The sequence below is a fragment of the Diabrotica undecimpunctata genome, chromosome 8 (assembly GCF_040954645.1).
Source record: "Diabrotica undecimpunctata isolate CICGRU chromosome 8, icDiaUnde3, whole genome shotgun sequence".
Classification (NCBI taxonomy): Eukaryota; Metazoa; Arthropoda; class Insecta; order Coleoptera; family Chrysomelidae; genus Diabrotica; species Diabrotica undecimpunctata.
This window is the reverse complement of record NC_092810.1, coordinates 116,011,734-116,031,995: the sequence shown is the minus strand read 5'-3', so window position 1 is coordinate 116,031,995 and position 20,262 is coordinate 116,011,734. Positions and strand designations below refer to the sequence as shown.

General features: G+C 31.9%; 1 protein-coding gene across 1 annotated transcript in view; it reads right to left on the bottom strand.

Annotated features, from left to right (window-relative positions):
• The window catches only part of Pde9 (phosphodiesterase 9), a 1,302,013-nt gene that overhangs the window by 171,957 nt on the left and 1,109,794 nt on the right, over positions 1-20,262 (bottom strand). The window contains exon 7 of the mRNA XM_072540799.1: positions 5,197-5,303. Coding sequence (XP_072396900.1) covers positions 5,197-5,303 — 107 coding nt within the window. The remainder of the gene's footprint in view (positions 1-5,196; positions 5,304-20,262) is intronic.

The following is a 20,262-nucleotide window of genomic DNA, read 5'->3' as shown; positions in this document are numbered from 1 at the left end:
CTTCTGTACAAAACCATGAAGTGCTTTGCTTTGGAAATGATTTATTTTTATTTATATTTCTTTCACCGAGAACTTCCTTGGCCGAGGCTAAGGTATTAGACTTAATTTTTGCCCAGCTTTCTTCGACTCCGTCACTTTCTGTGATATATAAATTTCTGCTTTTTTCGGTTATTCTTTTTTGGAATAGGTATCTTGTAGAGTCATCCTGTAAGATTTCGAATTTTATCTTTGTGGTGTATTTTGGTGTTTTGTTACCACTTATCACATATATGTGTTTTCATTTGGATTTTGTACAATACTAATTTATGCTCGCTTCCTAGTTCTGCTGATATTAGTGCTCTTACATCCAAGATTTGATAGAGCTGTAACTCTCTATTCGACAGAGTAAAGTCTATCATAAATCTTTGTCATCTACTGTTTTCAAAAGTATATTTGTATTGTTCTTTGTGGGGGAAATTTTTATTATTAGTAGTATAGGTCTCCATTTTCATTTCTGATATATTCGTTATATCGCTGTTTTATTCCTGGAACTATATCATTGCCAACAAGGGCGATAAAATCGCCCATAATGATTATATATTCATCATTTGGGGTCTCGTTTATTACAGTCTAAAGGTGTTCGTAGAAGTTTTCCCTTGTGGTGGTATCTCTGTTGTTCTCTGGTGCATAGATTGCTATCACATTCAGAGGTTTGACATCCAGTTTAATTTTTAGTTACCATTCTTTCAGAGGTATATTTACATTTTTGTACTTGGTGTAAACGTTTTTTGTGTACTAACAGGGCAACTCCTTCTTTGGCTCTGGTTTCTTTCGCAACACCATTGTAAATCATCAGATAGTCAAATAGCATAATTTGAACCTTTTCTTTTTTCTTCGTCTCTTGTAGTGCACATATATCTTTATATTTTTCTACAGGCTCTTTTGTAATTTCCTGCTCTCTTGTGTTTAAAGACTTTAAGGTACAAGTACCGACGCGGAGTATATTTCTCGTTTGCCATAAATTATTTGTCCTCTTTCTCGCGTAAGTGCATTTGTAATGAAATCATTCCTGTTCCAAGGCATAATCCTGTTTCTATGAGCTGTATGGTTTTAAAGTCTATCAGTAGGGTGCTAACCTGGCTGTAGACCACCTCCTCTTTTATCTGGGCTTGGGACCGGCAACAGTTCTGTGAGCTACTGGATCCACCCAAGAAAACTGCAATCGGAGTTGAACTGTATTTTTGCAGAAAAGAAATCAGTACCCAATTGTATATAGGTTTAGATCCGAATTTGTTGCGAAACATTTTTTTTTTAATTTTCTGCCAAATCTTGAAGATTTTATTATTATTATTAATATCTTGTTTAATTATAGATTGGGCATTTGAAGGTTTCTTTTTTGCCCTAAATTTGGCATGTTTTCTTCCAAAATTAAATTTTTTATGGAGATGTACTGTCTTTACTAAGTTTTCTTACTTAGTGCTTTTATTTATGGAGATGTACTGGATTATTTTTATTTAACTTAATATTGTATCTAGATTTCGCTCTTGTTTTTTTAGGTCAATACATTTCTGCTCACATTTATTTCTGCGGTAAATTTTTAGGACAGACTTTTGCTGCTACAAAACGAGTTTTACCATCAAAAACTTTTTTGTCAGAAAAACATTTGACATTGAAAGTGGAGATGAATGGCAAGGTGGTGCCTTATCAACAACATTTTTAAATATAACTTTGGAAGCTATTATTAGAAAACTAGAAGAGTATTAAGCGAAATAGTTATAGATTTGATACGGAAAGTCGATGCGTTTATTTTAATTATAAATGAAAGTAAAACAAAACATAATATGTCGAGCACAAAGTGTAATCGACATGGGAGTCTGAAGGTTGACAACTATAACTGCAAATATGGCTCCACCTTTCCTAGGCATAATAATAAATTACACCAACAATGTCAGTCTATAAATACAAGCATGGATTCTTAGCGTTAATAAGTGTATTTATGCATTCAAAGACAATGGTAGATAACCGATTTGTAAAAGTAATCCAGAGATGGAAACCCAAAGAAAATTGGACAGGAACAAGCCCCATAAAACGTAAATAGATGGTGTATAGAAAGATTTTAAAAGCATGAACATCAGGCAATGTCGAAGGAAAGTATTATATATAAGGACAGGACAAAATGGAAAAACGTTGTTAAGGATGCCAAGACCCTCAAAAGGTTAGCGACATTAGAATAAGATGAAGACTGTCTTCACTAAGTATGCATATTTTATTTTATATTGTGCCCAAATTTAGCTCGTGTTCTTTTTAGGTCAATACACTCCTGCTCATTTGTTTCTGCAGATAATTTTAATGACATATTTTTGCTGCTACGAGATGTGTTTCACCGTGGAATACCTTTTTGTTCACACAACTGAAATGACTGGTTAGTTTTGTCGGTCAGAGAAAGTTTAGATAAGGTATGTAAGAAAATGATACTAATGATCATTAGTAAGAATACCAACATAAACTCCCAAATTACAATAGGCGATACACCGTTAAAAAGAGTGGGAAAAATATGCTATTTGGGCTGCAATATTAAGGATACTTGGGATCACAGCTATGAAATAAAAACTCGCATTGAAAAAGCCAGACGCTCTTTCAACAGCCTTAGGAAGATTCTCTGCAACTTATCTGTAAGTATCAATATAAGCATAAGAATATTCTTAGATGTTACGGCTTTAGTATTCTCCTCTATGAAGTAAAAAGCTGGAGCCTTACAGAATATTTCATAAAACGATTAGAGACATTTAAAATGTGGTGATACCGACGTATGTTGAGGGTCTCATATATACACCACATAAGTAAAATAACTATTCTCTAGAGGCTAAGACAAGACAAAAAAATTATTAACATCGTAAAGAACAGAAAATTGGCCTGCTTCGGCCACATCATCTTCTTCTCATGGCGCCGTCTCCTTTCGAAGGTTGGCGGTCCAAACGGCAATTGTAGTTTTGGAAACTGCTGCGCGAAAGATTTTTGCGAATAAGCGATCGAACCATCTCCTCAGGTCTTTCAGCCACGAGTTCTGGCGCCTTCCTACTGATCTTTTGCCCTGTACTTTTCCTTCCAGTATAACTTGAAGTAATTCGTATCTTTCGCCTCTCAAAACATGACCCAAGTATTGCATTTTCCTCTCTTTGATTATTCTTAGTAATTATTTTTGTTTACACATGCGACGAAGTACCTCAACATTAGTAACTCTTTGTACCCATGGAATTCTCAACATTCTTCTGTATATATACATCTCAAAGCTATCTATTCTTTTCTCTATTTCAGAGTCCATTGTCCAACTTTCACAGTCATACAGTACGACAGAAGAAACGTAACATCTGATCATTCGGATTCTAAGCTGCAGACTAAGGTCTGATCTTGTAAAAAATGTTTTCGTGCTAATGAATGCTTTCATTGCTTGTTCGATTCTTGATTCTTCTGGATTTCTTTTTTTTTTTGGATTACACTGACTATTGATAATTGCTCCCAAATATTTTATGAAATTTACCTGTTCTATTATTTGACCCTTGGCATACACATGTATGTTTATTGGTGTCTTTGAAAATACTAAAGTTTTAGTTTTGGAAACATTTTGATGTAAACCGAACATTTCGCTGTGGTAAACTACTGCATTTATTATATTTTTTAGTTCTTGTGCGTTGCTTGCTATTAAGATGATATCATCAGCATATCTGATGTTGTCTATGCTGATTCCGTTAATCTTAATTCCTGCTTGGACCTCGTCTAATGCTTCTCTGAATATAGACTCCGAATACAAATTAAACAGTAGCGGTGATAAGACGCAACCCTGTCTCACTCCTCGTCAGATTTTTATATCTTCGGATGTTGTGTGCTCTATTTTAATTGTTGCCGTTTGGTGCCAGTATAGTTCTAAGATTATTCGCAAGTCTTGTTCGTCAACTCCAGTTGTTCTTAGAATTTCGATCATCTTTTGATAGTTAACGCAGTCAAATGCTTTTCGATAGGCAATAAAACATGCATATACACCTACATTCATATCTCTGCATCGTTGCGTTAACATATTTAAAGCAAAAAGAGCCTCTCGTGTTCCCAATCTGTTTCTAAATCCGAATTGAGTGTCACTCATCTGGAACTCGCACTTCTTGTAAATTTGTGTATGGATGATTCCGAGAAAAGTTTTAAGGACATGAGACATCAAACTTAATATTCGATAATCATCGTATTGTGAGGAATTCGATTTTTTTGGTAATGCTACGAATGTTGATTTTAGCCAGTCTGTTGGTGTTTTACCTGTGTCATATATCTTGTGGCCACGTCATGCGTAATAATAAATACCGACTTCTACAGGTGATTCTACAAGGCAAGAGTAAGAGTAAGAGAGGCCCTGGACGTAGACGTATATCCTATTTGGCCAATCTTAGGAAGTGGATTGGTCTAACGTCAACTGAGTCAACTGATCCATTTCGAGCTGCTGTGAATAGAATAAGATATGTCAATATGGTCGCCAACATCTCTAGAAGATAAAGTATAAGAAAAATTTTCAAGCTCAAAACATTTTTGTTCAATGCTTGAGAATTTGATATATCTAAACTAGTTATAAATATCAGGAAATGATTGCTGTGAGGGAGATCATCACAAGTAAGTCATGTTAATGTTGGAACTAAATTTTGATAGCTAAAGCTTAAATCAATATTGGAAAAGGAGCCAGTGTTTATCAAACAAATACCAGTGTAGTTAATAACGTTTTCGATAATATAACCTCTACTGAATGTGTAGCTACACAGTTCATTATGAGCATTGCGATCTTCTACATGTATATAGGGACTAGTAAGTTTAAAAATCCTATTTAGCAGCTCTTTTTCTTGGAGAGGAGAAGGAATGCGGAAATTGGAATTCTTCGCACTGATTTCTTAAAGGCATATAATGTGTGGTTTAAATTCAAATGTTAAATGTTGGATTCTTTACATCCGAGAGAAGAACCCATCGTAATTTTACTGAATTATTTTGAATACATAAAGATAAAAACAAAAAAGACGAATAGAAAATATACAGGGAGACATAACAATTATTTCTTTTGAAAGCCATGATTAAAATACTTAAGCATTCACATTTCTACGTATATCATTGCATTAAGATACTTAACAGGATAAAAGATAATAAAGGTTTCAAAACATTTACTTTTAGCATTTTATAATATACACTTACCGGATAGTTAACGGGTAGGTCAGAACAAATATTTAACAGCTGACCATCTGTATTATATAGTTTAAGAATATCTCTCGGACCTGCCTCTGCAGCAGCTCTGAATATATCTGTAACAAAATAACTAAATTAACAATTTTGTAATACTAAATTCAATTAATTTTTTTTTATTTTACTAAAATTTTAAATTTACTTTTATTTTTTATATTAACTTCCCAATTTATTTAAAATCTGTAAAGATCACAATAAGTAAATATGTTGATTACTGAAGTAGGTATCTTGGAGAATATGCTTATTTTACCATTTTCTTTAAATATTTATTACATATAACTATGAAATTTTGTAAAGAAAGTTTATATCGGAGTGCCCTATTGACAAAAATTAAAATGAGTTTTAAATGTGAGGAGTCCAGATTTTGTATGCAATTTTAGCGTTTTGTCGCAAACGAAGCCAGTGTCCATAAAGCTGTTGAATAAATAAACGTTGCGCGATTTTTGCCATTTTTTACGATTCTGTATCTGTAGAGAAGGGAGGGCGAGTTAAAATCCACAGCACTTAGGCCACAATTGACCCATTGTAAATTCTTCCAGGGAGATGTCGTTCTAAGCTCATTGTCCATCCGGTCATTTCTCGGAAGGTGGACAAGTCATCAGAGGATATCTCTTTTGTGTGAACAGGTGTGGGCCAGGGCCCACCGAACGCGTACTACTGTATTAAGAATAACTCCGGACATTGACATAGAACATGCGCTGAAGTGTCGTCTTCTTGTTCACACTTTCTGTATAGAGGTTTGTCTACTAACCCCAGTGTATGGAGGTGTTAGCTTGGCTGACAATAACTATTTAAAAAACCAATCAACAAACGTAGGCTTTTCCTGGGATTTCCCAACTACTTCTTGCCCCTCTTTTCATTTTTTTACGGATTACGAGTGGAAGTGACACTTGACAATTTCTCCAGTTGTTGTAGTTGACCAACTAACAAGATCCTCAGGTCTTAATAGTCTTAGGACTGGATTAATTGGTCAGGATTAGGGTTACCTTTATTTCTATTGTGTCCTTTAATCCACCTCATGATGTTGTTATTATCATTCGAAGCTTAAGTTAGTGGTTTATGACACACATTACTAACCTTGATGTGACATATGGTCTATTTAAAGTTAGTATCGCTTCTCTGCTATCTGTGCAGATTATTATATTTTTCCCGGCTATACCTTTTTGGGTTATCTATTTTGCGGCTTTGCCACGTTTGACTTCCTGTACTCTCTAATTTCGATTTTGTAGGGTTTGTCAAAGACATCGTTTAATTAAGTCGTAGCCTGCCTGTAGTAGGGGTAGCGCATCCAGCTCTCCCTGTCAGAAACGAGTTCTCAATTGTCCCATTCTCATATTAAGGTATGCATCCCCTGAGCGCAGTCGCATCATTGTCACAAGCGCCACCTGTTTGACATAATATGTTTGGAGAGGTGATGCCAATGACCAACTTCATTTCAGCAATTGGTATTGTTTTCATGGCAATAGCTTCGTAAGTCAGCATTGATCTGATAACAACAGTGTAGATCTAGGCGATCACCCTGGGTGAAAATCCCCAGGTGTGTCCGACCGTTCATCGACACCAAACATAGGCAATATTATGCTCTTTTAGCTCTACCATCTAAGTGAGAGTTCGGTGTTAGCTTCCTGTCTAAGGTAATACCAAGGTATTTTGTCTCGTCAGAAAAACTTAGAATAAGAATAATAAAGTTTAAGAATCTATGGGGTATTAAACCCGCGATTCTTCTGTTTGTGATTAAGAGGACCATCTATGACTTAAAAGGATTTATAGATAGTGAGTGTTCCTTGCACCATGTTTCGATTAGTCGGAAAGCAACTAGTTATGTACTTATTATTTTGGAGTGAGTAAATTGGTTGTATTTTCTCCTTTAAGATAACCTTTTGAAATCTAACACAAGCATGAGTGCTTTGAATTTTCTTATAGTACTTTCTCTATGTGGCCCTGTTGGTTCTGTTATGGCTGTATAGTATTCCGTCTGTGTGGTTCTGTCTTCTGGACACTCTTCGGAGTCCCTACGGAGACTTGATATTCTTGTGCTCATATACTATATTTTCTTAAAATTTTAGCTAAAATAATATATATAAGTAAAAAAGATTATATTTTAGATATTGCGTAAAAACATATTGTTCGAAATCCTCCTATATAACCATTTTATATACAATTTTAACCCCAGTAAGTTCAGACTGTTCAGTTATTTTTACATCGCGCAAACCTAATTTCTCTCATAATTACTTAGTTGCACAAACTTTGCACTGCACATAATCTTCACTCTTGCAAACTAGAAACAAACTTCCTATGCGTTACCTTCACGTAATATCCACTCCAGTAAGGAAATAGTTTTCCGTTTTGGTACGTAATTTGAATAACTAATGTTAATTTTGGTAATTTGAAAAGTGAGTTATGGTACATATTGTAGTTTTTTATTGAAGACATACTCATAAGCTGTTAGAACTATAAAATATATAAAATTATATTAAACATATTTCCATAAAAAATAATAAAAAATATCGTCAATATTTTGCGAAATTAGACAAAGACAAAAATTACAGTTGCTGAGAAATTAAAGCTACAGTTAACACATTAATAATGTGTTAAGTAGCAAAATGCAACGTTGCATATAATGAAGATATTAATATTTATGTATTTTTTATCAACAAAAATATAAATAAATTATTAATATATTAAAATAATAATAATAAAATAAAAGTTTAAATGAACACTATAGTGGGTGATCAAATTATTAGAGCCACTCCATAAAATTTTACTTTTTGTTTAATATGGAATGTAATTGAGCTATAAAACATATTTTTCTGTTAAATTCTATTTTACTGTGATTTAACACCTTATAAAGTTTACAAATATTAAAAAAGAAACGAGTAATTACATGAAAATACTTAAAGTTATGTCTTAAGAATAATACTTGGTAGTGTCATCTTTTGTAGCAATGACTGCCTGGCACTTCCTTGGCATACTTTCTATACATTTCTGGCAACTTTGGTAAAGTGTTCCACTCCTGTGCCATACTGCTTTAAGCGCTTGATCAATTTACGCTTTGTGGTTATAATTTCATTAGAAATTTCTTTCTTCATGATCTTTCGAAGATTTTCTATCAGATTCAGATCTGGCGAATTGTCAGGCCAGTCGAAAACCCTTATCTGATTGTCAGCAAGGAGTTGTAAATTATGAATTTTGTCATATATAAACGTGAAACTCTTATTCGGGAACCACTCTTGGACCTGGAGAAGCATTTTTGTCTGCAGTACCGTCAAGTGCTGGTCCTACCGCATTATTGTTTCGACAATGTAGAGTGTACCAGTTCCTTGACTGTTTATGATAGACCACACCATAATGCTCAGGGAGTGATTTACCGTTCTTACAATATAATCCGCTTTACATTTTTCCTCAGATCTTTTACTCGCAAATTTAGTTCTATTCATGAGGATCTGCACGGTAGATTCGCCCAAAAAACAAACCTGAAATATTATTATTATCATCAATGGTCCAATCTTTACGATCTTTAGCCCATTAAAGCCTTGTTTCTTCATGGATGGTGTGAGGTGGGTTGAAAACCCCAGATCCTTCATTCGCCAACGAGGCTGTTATCGGTGAAACATTGAAGGCAGACTCCTATATCATTTTCGTTAAACTCCTTCGAGGTTGTTTTCTGTTTGCAAAGACTATATCTCGAATTTTTCTTTCATATCGTATTGTGCTTTCGACCACATTTTTGTTTGCGTCGTGGGGTCAAATCCAAATTTTTTTCAAGTTTTTGCTTTGTACGGTCCACAGTTGCTTTTGAAACTTTGGAAATTGATGCTATTTTTCTGTTGAAGTGATTAGTGTTCAATAATAAAGTATTTATTTCCGTTATTTTCCTTGGCGAGATGTCTTTGGCTTTTCCCATGATGTTCTGGTACCACTGGTGTAACGAACATGCAGTGTTTGCTAAATTAAAAACAAAATAGTATAAGACTGTTAGAATATCACTAGAGAGTAATAAAAACTATTTAATACAACTCTACACACCAAGAATACAAAATGATATGCACACGAGTTGCAGGATAGGCTGAACAGCACTGACAAACAATGGCACCTGTTGTCACTATGGCCAGACTATTTACAGTACTTTTACAGTACTTTCATAAAGTGTTTGAAGATAATTAACTTGAAACAAACGCATTAATATATTATAAAGCTCAATTATAGACTATTTTTGTAATAATTTGATCACCCACTGTAGGTCTGTTTTTTACTTTGATTTCAGATACCTTCTGAACGCCTTCCTCCCATAATATCACGTATGCAGGTAAGGTTGGTTTAAAAAATATGTATATATATATATATATATATATATATATATATATATATATATATATATATATATATATATATAACCCTTTCAGACCTGAACATAATTTTTTCTGCAGAACTTGGCAAAATTTATTGCAAATGATACTTGGAGGTTACTTACAATACAAAAAATATTAAAAAAAATCTATGTACACAGTGTTTAAAAAAAAGTTACCCACACAGTTGTGTATGATAGATTTTATTTTAGGTAATACAAAATATTAAATCCAACGTGTATGAAAATACAAAAAACAATTTTAATACTTTGTAAGACACAAATAAACATTCCATTTTAAACATCTAACTCGCGTTCTACTTTTGCAAGTGCTTCTATGGCAAAATCTGGCTGTAGTTAGCTGATCTACGGTTGGAAAATGCTCAAAGCTATCCAATCTTTTATCTTCAGCTGGCATTGCAGTCCTATAATATTGTGGTTTTTTTGTTGGAGGCTCTCTTTCTTCCTCTTCTTGATCACTATTAGTAAAACGTCGTTTCGTAGGGGTTGCAAGTAATGTTTCTACAAGTTCCATTCGAAAGGATAGGAGGTCTTTTACCTTTTGTTTTGGAATATTATTCATTTAGCCATATATTATTTAGGACAGTTAGCTCTATATTGCATTCAAGAATTTACCACTGCAAGATCCAAAACGTGGATTATTACTTTTAAGGTCCATTTTCTGGTTTTTATCCAGCTTCGGTAATATTCGAGTTGCTGATCTACGATATCTACACCTCCCATATTCTCATTGTAAGATTTGCCAATATCAGGACATTTTATTTGTACATATTTTTTTCATTTTTACACCACCTTTTTACTATAGTTTGAGGATCAACTCCAGCTGCATTAGACAATAAAACTACAGACTTTGAGTCCCTTCACTTAACGGCCACCATATTTTATTCTTTGCTGTAAAATTTTTGACTTTGACCTCTCTGAAGACGATTATCTGGCACAAAGTTAACTTTGATTCGATTGTTTATTACGGTTCCAGTTCCATATATTTTTAGTTCAAAAAGCTTATTTATTAGGCGAGGTGTAGTAAAATACATGTCAAAGTCCAAAAACGATGCTTTTGGCAATGATGTTGTTAATCTCAAGACTACAGAAGGTCCAAATCCATATTCCGCATTTGAAAGAGTAGTTTGTTTTCTTTGGTATATCTCAAAATCGAGAACGACACCTGTTGATGAAGCCAGTACAAAATTTTTTAATCCTACTGGTCGTGGTTTGCCTTTTACATATTGACTTAGAGAGTACCGACCAGTAAAAGAAATCATTTGTTCGTCAATGCTGTAGTTGTTTATTGATCTCTCAATTTGAAGACATGCATTTTGTACCGCATCTATGACAGGTTGCACTTTCCATAGTCTGTTATTTTGATGATTCTCAGGGAGAGAATTTGTGTCAACAAAGTAAAGGCAGGTTCTCAGTTGCATAACTCTATACCTGGTTAAAACATCAGATACACTTGATAGTTTTAACCCAGCTTTCCAATACCAGGATAAACGAGGATACAGAGTACAACTAAAGAGCAAATTGGCTCCGATCATTTTTTTGATTTCAGCTGCTGTCGTATTTAATGCTTTCCCTTCTTTTGACAATGAATACATATTAGAATATAAGGCTGCTTAGTCAAAAATGTCGTTTGAAAAATATTTTAAAATATATTTTAGGAGTTTCAGTATTTACGTGTTGGTTTGCAAACTAATTTCCTTTGTTTGGTTTATCCTCGACACTGAACTGGTCAAACAAACGGCTTTTGACCAACAAAATTTTTGTTCTTCTTTTTTTTTTATTTTTATGATTTTGCTGTGGTTCATTTTTAAATTCATATAGAATAGGTTCGTTTCTTACCAAGTTTTCGTTTGGCGGCTAAATTTCCTAAATTTTTTCCTGAAATTTTTAAAAAATAAAAAAAAAACACAAGTAATTCCAACCTGCATAAATGTGTAAGTAGAAATAGAAAGTTAATTTTCTAATCAAACTATTTCTTTGGTACACACTATTTTCAGTAGAGTCTACAAACTGGACATACCTTAAAAATAATTTGCAATGTTTATAATTTAAGTAGGGGTGAGGGGGAAAAATGATCCGAACGGGTTGAAATGATCCCTTTGTTTAAAAGTTTGCCTTTTGTGTAAAATAACTGTAATATTGGCAACATTGTACTAGACGGAACGGTTATTGGGAGACTACCATCGGAAATAAGATTTAGACAACTAGAGACATTCAACTTGACTATACTGCTCCGAGAAATATTTTACTTCAATTGACAGATGGATTAAATGCAGAAAGTGCTTGGAATGGGCTAACTTATTGTATGCGGGAGTTGAAAAAGACAAAGATGAATTCCTTTGTGAACACTGCTGCGATGTTTCCTTCAGAATTCAGAGAAAGATTAGGTTATAAATACATTTTTTTCTTCAAATTAAATTTGTTGTTTGTAGAAGGAATCGTTTTACCCACAATATGCGGGTAAAATGATCACGTTGATATTTTTTGTACTTTGTTTTTTTTTTAAAAAGTAAATAAAAATTTTTTTTTAAATTCATATTTTGTTTAGATAAATTACTCTTTTAGGTGTTTACCCTATACAAATGCCATTTTAAAAATATTTTACCATTTTTTTGGAGTTTTTTTCTTGGAGGGATTATTTTACCCTCTCTCCCCTAGTTCTAATTTGCTATTGTCCCGATCAATGGCTTTACTGTTTTTCTGAATCTTTGTTGCTTAAATAACTTTTTATGTGGGTATTTCTTTACCTTGTTTATTTTTTTTAATCATATGTGGATGGTGGAGAAAAAGGTCTATCTTCGTCAAAAAGTGTATAAATGTATTCTATCCAACTCTTCAGTTTGTCTTCTGTACCTATAATTATTTCGTTTTTATTAGTTTTTAATATTGCTTCTTGTTTTTTTTTGTGTCCATTCCTATGGTACCATATGGTGCAAATGCAAAATTTATAAAAATTTAAGTTAAACTCCCTGTATAATTTTTTTATTATATTAAAGATAAATAACTAATTTTTTAAATTAATATACACCTTATTTATATACCTATACATTTTACTGAAATAATTTCAATTGAAATATAGAGCCGAGCTATATAGACGTACCCAATCTTTATGTTTTATTCAAAAGCAAAATAAATATATCGCATCACAATCCTTTCAACGCCTTATTTACCTTTATTTGTACACTTTGTTGTCAAGCCACATCTTTGTTCCTCACACATTCATTCCGAGACACAATGGCTAAAGCTCTCCTCTAAGAGTAGCAAGTTTCCAACTGTCGTCAAAGATATATCTACCTCTTGTCTGCGCCCCACTTTAGCGTAAAGTTGCTAACTTGGGGAGGATTATTTTTAAAGGGAATCCAAGTCCATTTGAAACAATCGAGTTGAATTTTGGAGACTGGGTATTAAGGTGTACGGGAGACACCGCAGGCTTAAGTAGTTTTTTAGGTTTTTTTTAATGAAAAAAAAACTTGACTAATGTTTGAAGTTTTCTATAACGACATAAATTAATATATTTTCGCATACTCAATAATTTGTGAGTTTACTATTAATAAAACAATAACTTTTACGCAGAATTCGAGCTCGTCCATCAATATAAGCTTGTTTCAAGCTGACCTTTATCAATTTGATATATACGTATCTCAACTGCTGGGATCATTGACGTGAACTTATTAAGGAAAATAATTACAAATTTAAATATAAAGTGTTACATTTTTACATATCACACTACACACTATCACATTATTAGTTCATCATAAGAACAATGTATTCATTATTTCTCTATACCGATATGGTTCTCTCTTTATACCGATGACTTTTCAGCGTTCAATACTCGATGACAAATGTGTTATTGTGTTTAAAGTTCAGACTACCCGAGTCACGAGTGGGAAGGTCATAGTACAGGTGTACGTTTTTACTCGTTCTATTGGTTGACCATTCACACTGATTCTTTTAATTTGCTGTTCCTTTTTAGAGATCATCATACATTTTGTTTCCTTAATGTTCCGTGAAAGTCCATATCTCTGACTCACTTCTGTGATTCTACTCATTGACTCTCTGAGGGCTTCATAACTGTCAGCGAATACCACCGTGTCATCCGCGTATCTGATGTTATTAATACATTCTCCGGTAATTCGAATTCTGGCTTCAACATCCTCTACTGCTTCTTGAAATATTTCCTCAGAGTATACGTTAAACTGCAAGGGTGATAGTATACATCCCTGTCAGATGCCACGTTTGATTTTAATATCATCGAATTCTTCTGCCTCTGTACGTATTGACGATGTTTGATTCCAGTAAATATTGCTAATAATTCTTAGATCACAGGTGTTGATTCCAATATTTTTTAATATATCCATCAGCTTGTCATGTTTTACTGTATCAGTACTTTACTTCATAGGCACATCAAATAGCATTCCCTTGACCAGTACAAGCTGGTACAGAGTTACAGAATCCTGGAATAGGTATAATATATTGAAGAAATGAAAGGTGTACAATATGCTAATTAAGTGCACTGCGACCGGTTTGAAACGGACGGCTTCTATGAAAAAAAAAAAACAAACAAAAATAGCCCAGTCTGGTTATGCAAAAATTTTAACATTTTTTAAACCATTATGTTTATCATACTTATTTTTTATTTATTTACAATGTAAAATGTAGTAAGCGTATATTACGCAATGTCGATATATTTGAGACTTTGTCCTGTTTCATTTCCGCAAAGGAAGGAAGAAAATGACTTTTTCTAAAAAAAAAGATGCCATAAGAACAGAACGTTAACAAAGTTTCATTATCTCTGAAAAAGGTCCTAAACGAAAACTTTTCTGAAGTTATCTACCCTAATAAATTGATAAAGACCCAAATTCATTCGACATTGACAATAACATCAAAGAAGTGTCGTAAATTGGTGAAAAAAGATCCCTTTTTCGTGTAAAAGTGGTTTATTTTATGACTCAAGCAATAATGTTTTTTAAAGAGATACAATTTATAAAATATCAATAGCTGGAATTACAAAATAGGCAGTGCTGCCGGATGATGACTTATCTTTTTTGCTGAAAAATGGTAGTTAATATCGACGTAAAAAAAGTAAAGACCAAAAAATACTTAGCAGATAATTTGAAAAAAATATATGCATTACTTGTGTAGATTATGCAAGGACAGAAAAAGGGAACGAAAAATACAAAATATTATAGCAGTAAATCTGAAGAATTTAAATATTATGTTTTTATGACATATTATACAATATCCTAAAAATTATAACAAATATGGAATTTTAAGACACGACGTCATTAGCTAGCTGGAATAACATGACAAAAAAAAATTCAGTTTTTTCTGCTATTAATAGGATGAACAAAAGTTGGCATATATTCATATTATTTTACTACCGCATACTTCCAGTTTACATCTTATTAGTTGGTTATTGATTTCTATTGTTCTAGTTTTTTAAAGTGGAAATTATTAAAATATGCTGATAAAAGCAATCTGCTGCTTCAACATTAAGTAATTATTTAAAACACATCAATGAATGGAAAAGAAAAGTGTTTTTGTAAGTATGTAAACATTTATTTTCTAGCTGAGCGCTTTCGGCTTAAAAAGCCATTTTTAGGTGTTTTTTGTGGAGTCCAGTGTACAGTATATTCTAGTTAAAAAAATAAGTTAAAAAGTTAAGAAAATACCATTGAGATTATGGAGATCAGTGTTGCCAAAACAGTCAGGCACTTGTTGCTATTAGATTGTTTATATATGATTCATTCTAATCAGAGCCGTATTCAGAACTGTGTAGTTGTATTTATTTAATTTCACTAGGAAAAGGATATGTATAGTTGAATATAAAATAATGCATTATAAATACTTGTTTCTTTAATTGACAGATATAGGTATGTAATTATTTTAGGTTTAATAAAAATGGTTAAATTTTACCATTGTTTAACATTACACATTTATTACCGCTTTATATAAGATGTGACTAAAAATAAACAAGTGCAGCTGTAATTTTATTTTCATGTAAGTAATAACAGCAATTACATACATACAAATTTTTCCTTGTATACAGGGTGAATCATCACTAACGGAATGGAAAATTACAGCGAAAGAGTAAAAAAATTATTAAAAAAATTTTAAATTAATAATTTGTCAGTTGATAAAAGCTACATTTTAAAACAATTTTCAAATATACAGGGTGTCCCAATAAATTTCGGCGTATCAAAGTTATATTTTATCTTCTTATTCTTCTTCCTCTTTATCAGCAACCCTGCTTGTTCATTGGCGGATTGATACCTCTATGGAAGGTTGTCACTCCATCTTTTTGCGCGGTCGGCCGATACTTCTTCTGCCGATTAATGATTTATCTCTTGCCATTTTGACCACACGTGTTGTCCCCATTCTGCTTATATGTTTATTCCATTATTTTTTCTTTATATATATAATTATATATACGTATACTCCCTTTATAACGAACACGGTTATTACGAGGTTTCGCTTATAACGAGGTACATTAGATGTCCCGTGAAATTTCTATTGAACTATAACCCTTTATAGCGAGGTAAATTTGCTTATAACGAGGAAGTAATAAGATTGAAAAACGTGTTTTTTACGTTTTGGCCCGGCCGTAGCTATAAATAAATACCCTTTTTAACTGCGGGCCGTCCGCAATAAACTTGAAGTAATAAGATTGAAAAACGTGTTTTTTACGTTTTGGCCCGGCCGTAGCTATAAATAAATACCCTTTTTAACTGCGGGCCGTCCGCAATAAACTTCTTACAATTTATGATTCTTAGTCGGAAATGTAAAATTTATGATTCACAAGTGTCATTGTATTGGGTTGACCATTCACACCTAATAATATGGGTCCTAATAGACAAGATGTGGAAAGTGTTTTAAAGGTTTAAAGAGCAGAAACTTTATCCAAGTACAAAACGCAAATGAAGAAGCATAAAACTGTTTCACATCTTTAGAAAATATGATAGATAGAATACTGGACAATTTAAAGCAGTCAACAATGACAAAATAACTTTATACGCTTTATACATTATACATATTTACAGAATACAGATTTTTTGTTTTAACGTATATCATTGACAGTAAAAGTAAACAACTCTTTTTGTTTTAATGCATTTCATTGACAATAAAAGTAAACAACTTTGTTTTAAAAACGCCATTCAAACAATATTTATTAGCATCTTATATTGCTCCGAATGGCTTCACTATAGAAAGTTAATGTTTTAGAAAACTACATATTCATATGTATGCACAGTATTATTGTTGTTGGATATAACGAGTTCCGCTTATAACGAGGTAATTAGTATGCCATTTCAGTTCTCGTTATAGAGGGAGTCTACTATATATATATATATATATATATATATATATATATATATATATATATAATAAAGTTTTATTTTGGGGTTGCAGTCATTAATAGGGCAGGAAAGTGAAACTCTTTGTTCTTTATCTAGCTTTCGCAAAATTTATTTGCTTCTTCAGGATATGATAAAATATGGTATCAGTAAATACAATGAAATTAAAATTAAATAGCATTGTATAAAACTAGTATAAAAACTTACAACATGAGGTTAATCCATTAAATTGATGTTAGGTTAATCCATTAGTTGATGTTTGATTTAAGTTTAAATCAATAACCAAAAAAAGTTTATTGATAAACTAAGCAATATCTATAATTACATTCTGTCTTACGAAAATTAATACTATAATTTTCTAATATTAGATTTTCTGACTATAAATACTATAATTTCAAAAAATTTAAATATTCATATTTGGCGCCACTTTGTACGTAACCATAATAACAATCAAGAGCTAGTTATCAACAACAAAAAATATAATAAACAGAAACGAGTGTCTTTCTGACATAAATCAAACATCAACATAATCAATGTCATAATGAATTTGTACAAAATTAAATAAAATTAAAATATTGTACTTACATAACTAGATAATTTTAATAAGTTAAGTTTTAATGTTTTGTAAATTTGAAAATTTAATGGATTAACCTCATGTTGTAAGTTTTTATACTAGTTTTATACAATGCTATTTAATTTTAATTTCATTGTATTTACTGAAACCAGATTTTAGCATATCCTGAAAAAGCAAATAAATTTTGCGAAAGCTAGATAAAGAGCAAAGAGTTTCACTTTCCTGCCCTATTAATGACTGCAACCCCAAAATAAAACTTTATTTTACATAACGTGTCAGTCAATAATACCTAACTACTTTATATATATATATATATATATATATATATATATATATATATATATATATATATATATATATATATATTGTTATGGATCAGTTTATCAATCAGAAATAGAATAAAGAGTTTTTTTATTATTTTAATATACCGCGGGCATATAAGTTAAAATACAACCCTGTACTTATTTGTAATAGTTAAAATAAGAGAAGACATTGTTCCGTGACGGTACCCGGACGAGTTTTTCCTTGAAAGACTGAGTGAATAGTGAAAGGACAATGGAACCTCGTATAATTATAGATTTAAGAATAAACTTGTAATTGTATTTTGCGGTGGGCATTTTTCGAAAGTAAATAAGAATTAGATTTAGATATGAGATAACAAGAATTTGGAATTTTATTTCTGTTGAAAAAGGCAAAATTGTTAATGGTTTCTGAAAAGTAATTTGAGTGAAAGTAGTTTATTTGTTTTAAATATTATGTTGGAAATTTTCTAAATCGAAAATTAGTGGGAAAGATGAATGTTTATGATTGGTTAAAAAGGAATGATGGGGAATGAGAGAGTGGAGAAGGTTGTCTGGGGAGATTGAAAAGATTATTATGTTACCGGCAGACCAGAAGAGAAGACGTGTTTTTCGTGTAGTCAATCTGAGTACCAGTGTTTTCGTTTGTTAGTGAAAAAGGTGGAAGCTGAGAGCAGATCAAAATCGAGAAGATTAATACCTCTTTTGAGTCTGCATAGTCCGCGAGATATAATTGAGAAAGAAAGGAGAATTTGTGAATAAAGAATACCGGTCAAAAGAGGCTTAGGCTTGTGTTTTCCGAGGAGTAGTTTGCTGGTATGCGGTTTGGATCGATGCTGAGAAAGGGAAAGGTTTGATGGTAGCCGGACATAATCAATCAAGGAAGGAACTGTGTTTTGATCGAGAGGAGACATCATTGGTGTAAAAAAATAAAGGTCAGTCAAATAATTTGAATGAATAAAACTTTAAGATATTCTAAAAATAAAATCAAATATAAGCATACGAACTAAGATTCCAAGTTTCAAAGAGTTATTTTTTTGTGAATAAATTATATTTTTATATGGTCATTTTTTTTTTAGTAGATATTATTATAAAACAGATCAATAGATAGTTTGTAATTAAAATTAAATTTAGAGTATAGGAGTTTGTTGGGAAAGATAATTGCCCACAAAAGTTATTTATTAATATTCATCGTATTGCTTATTGAAAATAAATAATAATTTGTGTGCATATTTATGTTGTTTTAATGTTAGTTCCGTTTCCTGTTCTATCCCGATTATGAGCAACTAGGAGATACTGAACCCACTAGAAGAGATATATAAAGTAAACTGATTAAAGTAAAATTAAGAAGGCACCCTGAGAATTTTTAATAGTAATTGACTTGTATGACTCTGCATAAATTAGTGAATTAATTAATTAAATAATTGGATTAATTAAATTAGTGTTAATTAATAATAAAACATCATAAAGCAGATCACAACAATATATATATATATATATATATATATATATATATATATATATATATACATATATATATATATATATATATATATATATATATATATATATATATATATATATATGTTATATTATATGTTATATTATATGTAATTTTTCGCACTATTACCTAATTTTCACTTTTGTCGGACTATTATTTACAGACTTTTCGGATTTGGCACTTTGTTTACGCCGATTTGCACACTATCACATAATTTACTCACTGCATATTAACATCATCCTTATCTTCTCCGTCATCACTATCACCTTCATTAATCCGTCAACCTTTATCACTGTCAACCGTCACATTTATTACCACAGGATCAATATCGTCCATCAACCAGTCAATAATCCAAAATGATTGCTCTTTCTTAATAGCAAGTTTACAATAGTTTTTTCAGTTTTCTACTGTTACTACACCAAATGCATTTCTTATTAATTGTTCCATAGCGGCGGTCTTAAACTCTGTGTTGTGAGGAAATATGTATTTTGACTTGACTCCATACCATTTCAATTGGATTTAACTCACAATGGTATGGAGGTAGTCTCAGAATGTCAACATTTTTTTCTTTACACATCTCGTCAATTTTATATTTTATGTATTTTTGATGAACCATGTCTTAATTTGATCTTTATTGAAGGCTTGTGTCGGAATCACTTCTTCTCTCCTCGAATGATACGAAGCGTTGTCCATCACCGCAACAGTTTTCTCTGGAAGATAAGAAAGCAGCTTTTCCTTAAACCATTGTTCAAATATAGGACCATCCATCTTATCATGATAGTCCGCTGAGTTTTTTTTTAGCTAAAAACCAAAAAGTTATAATATATATGTCATTAATCAAAATTGTTAGCAATAAATCAATTGTATCGTTTCAAAACAAAATATGATTGAAATGTCAGATTGATACAAAAATATTTTAAAATCAA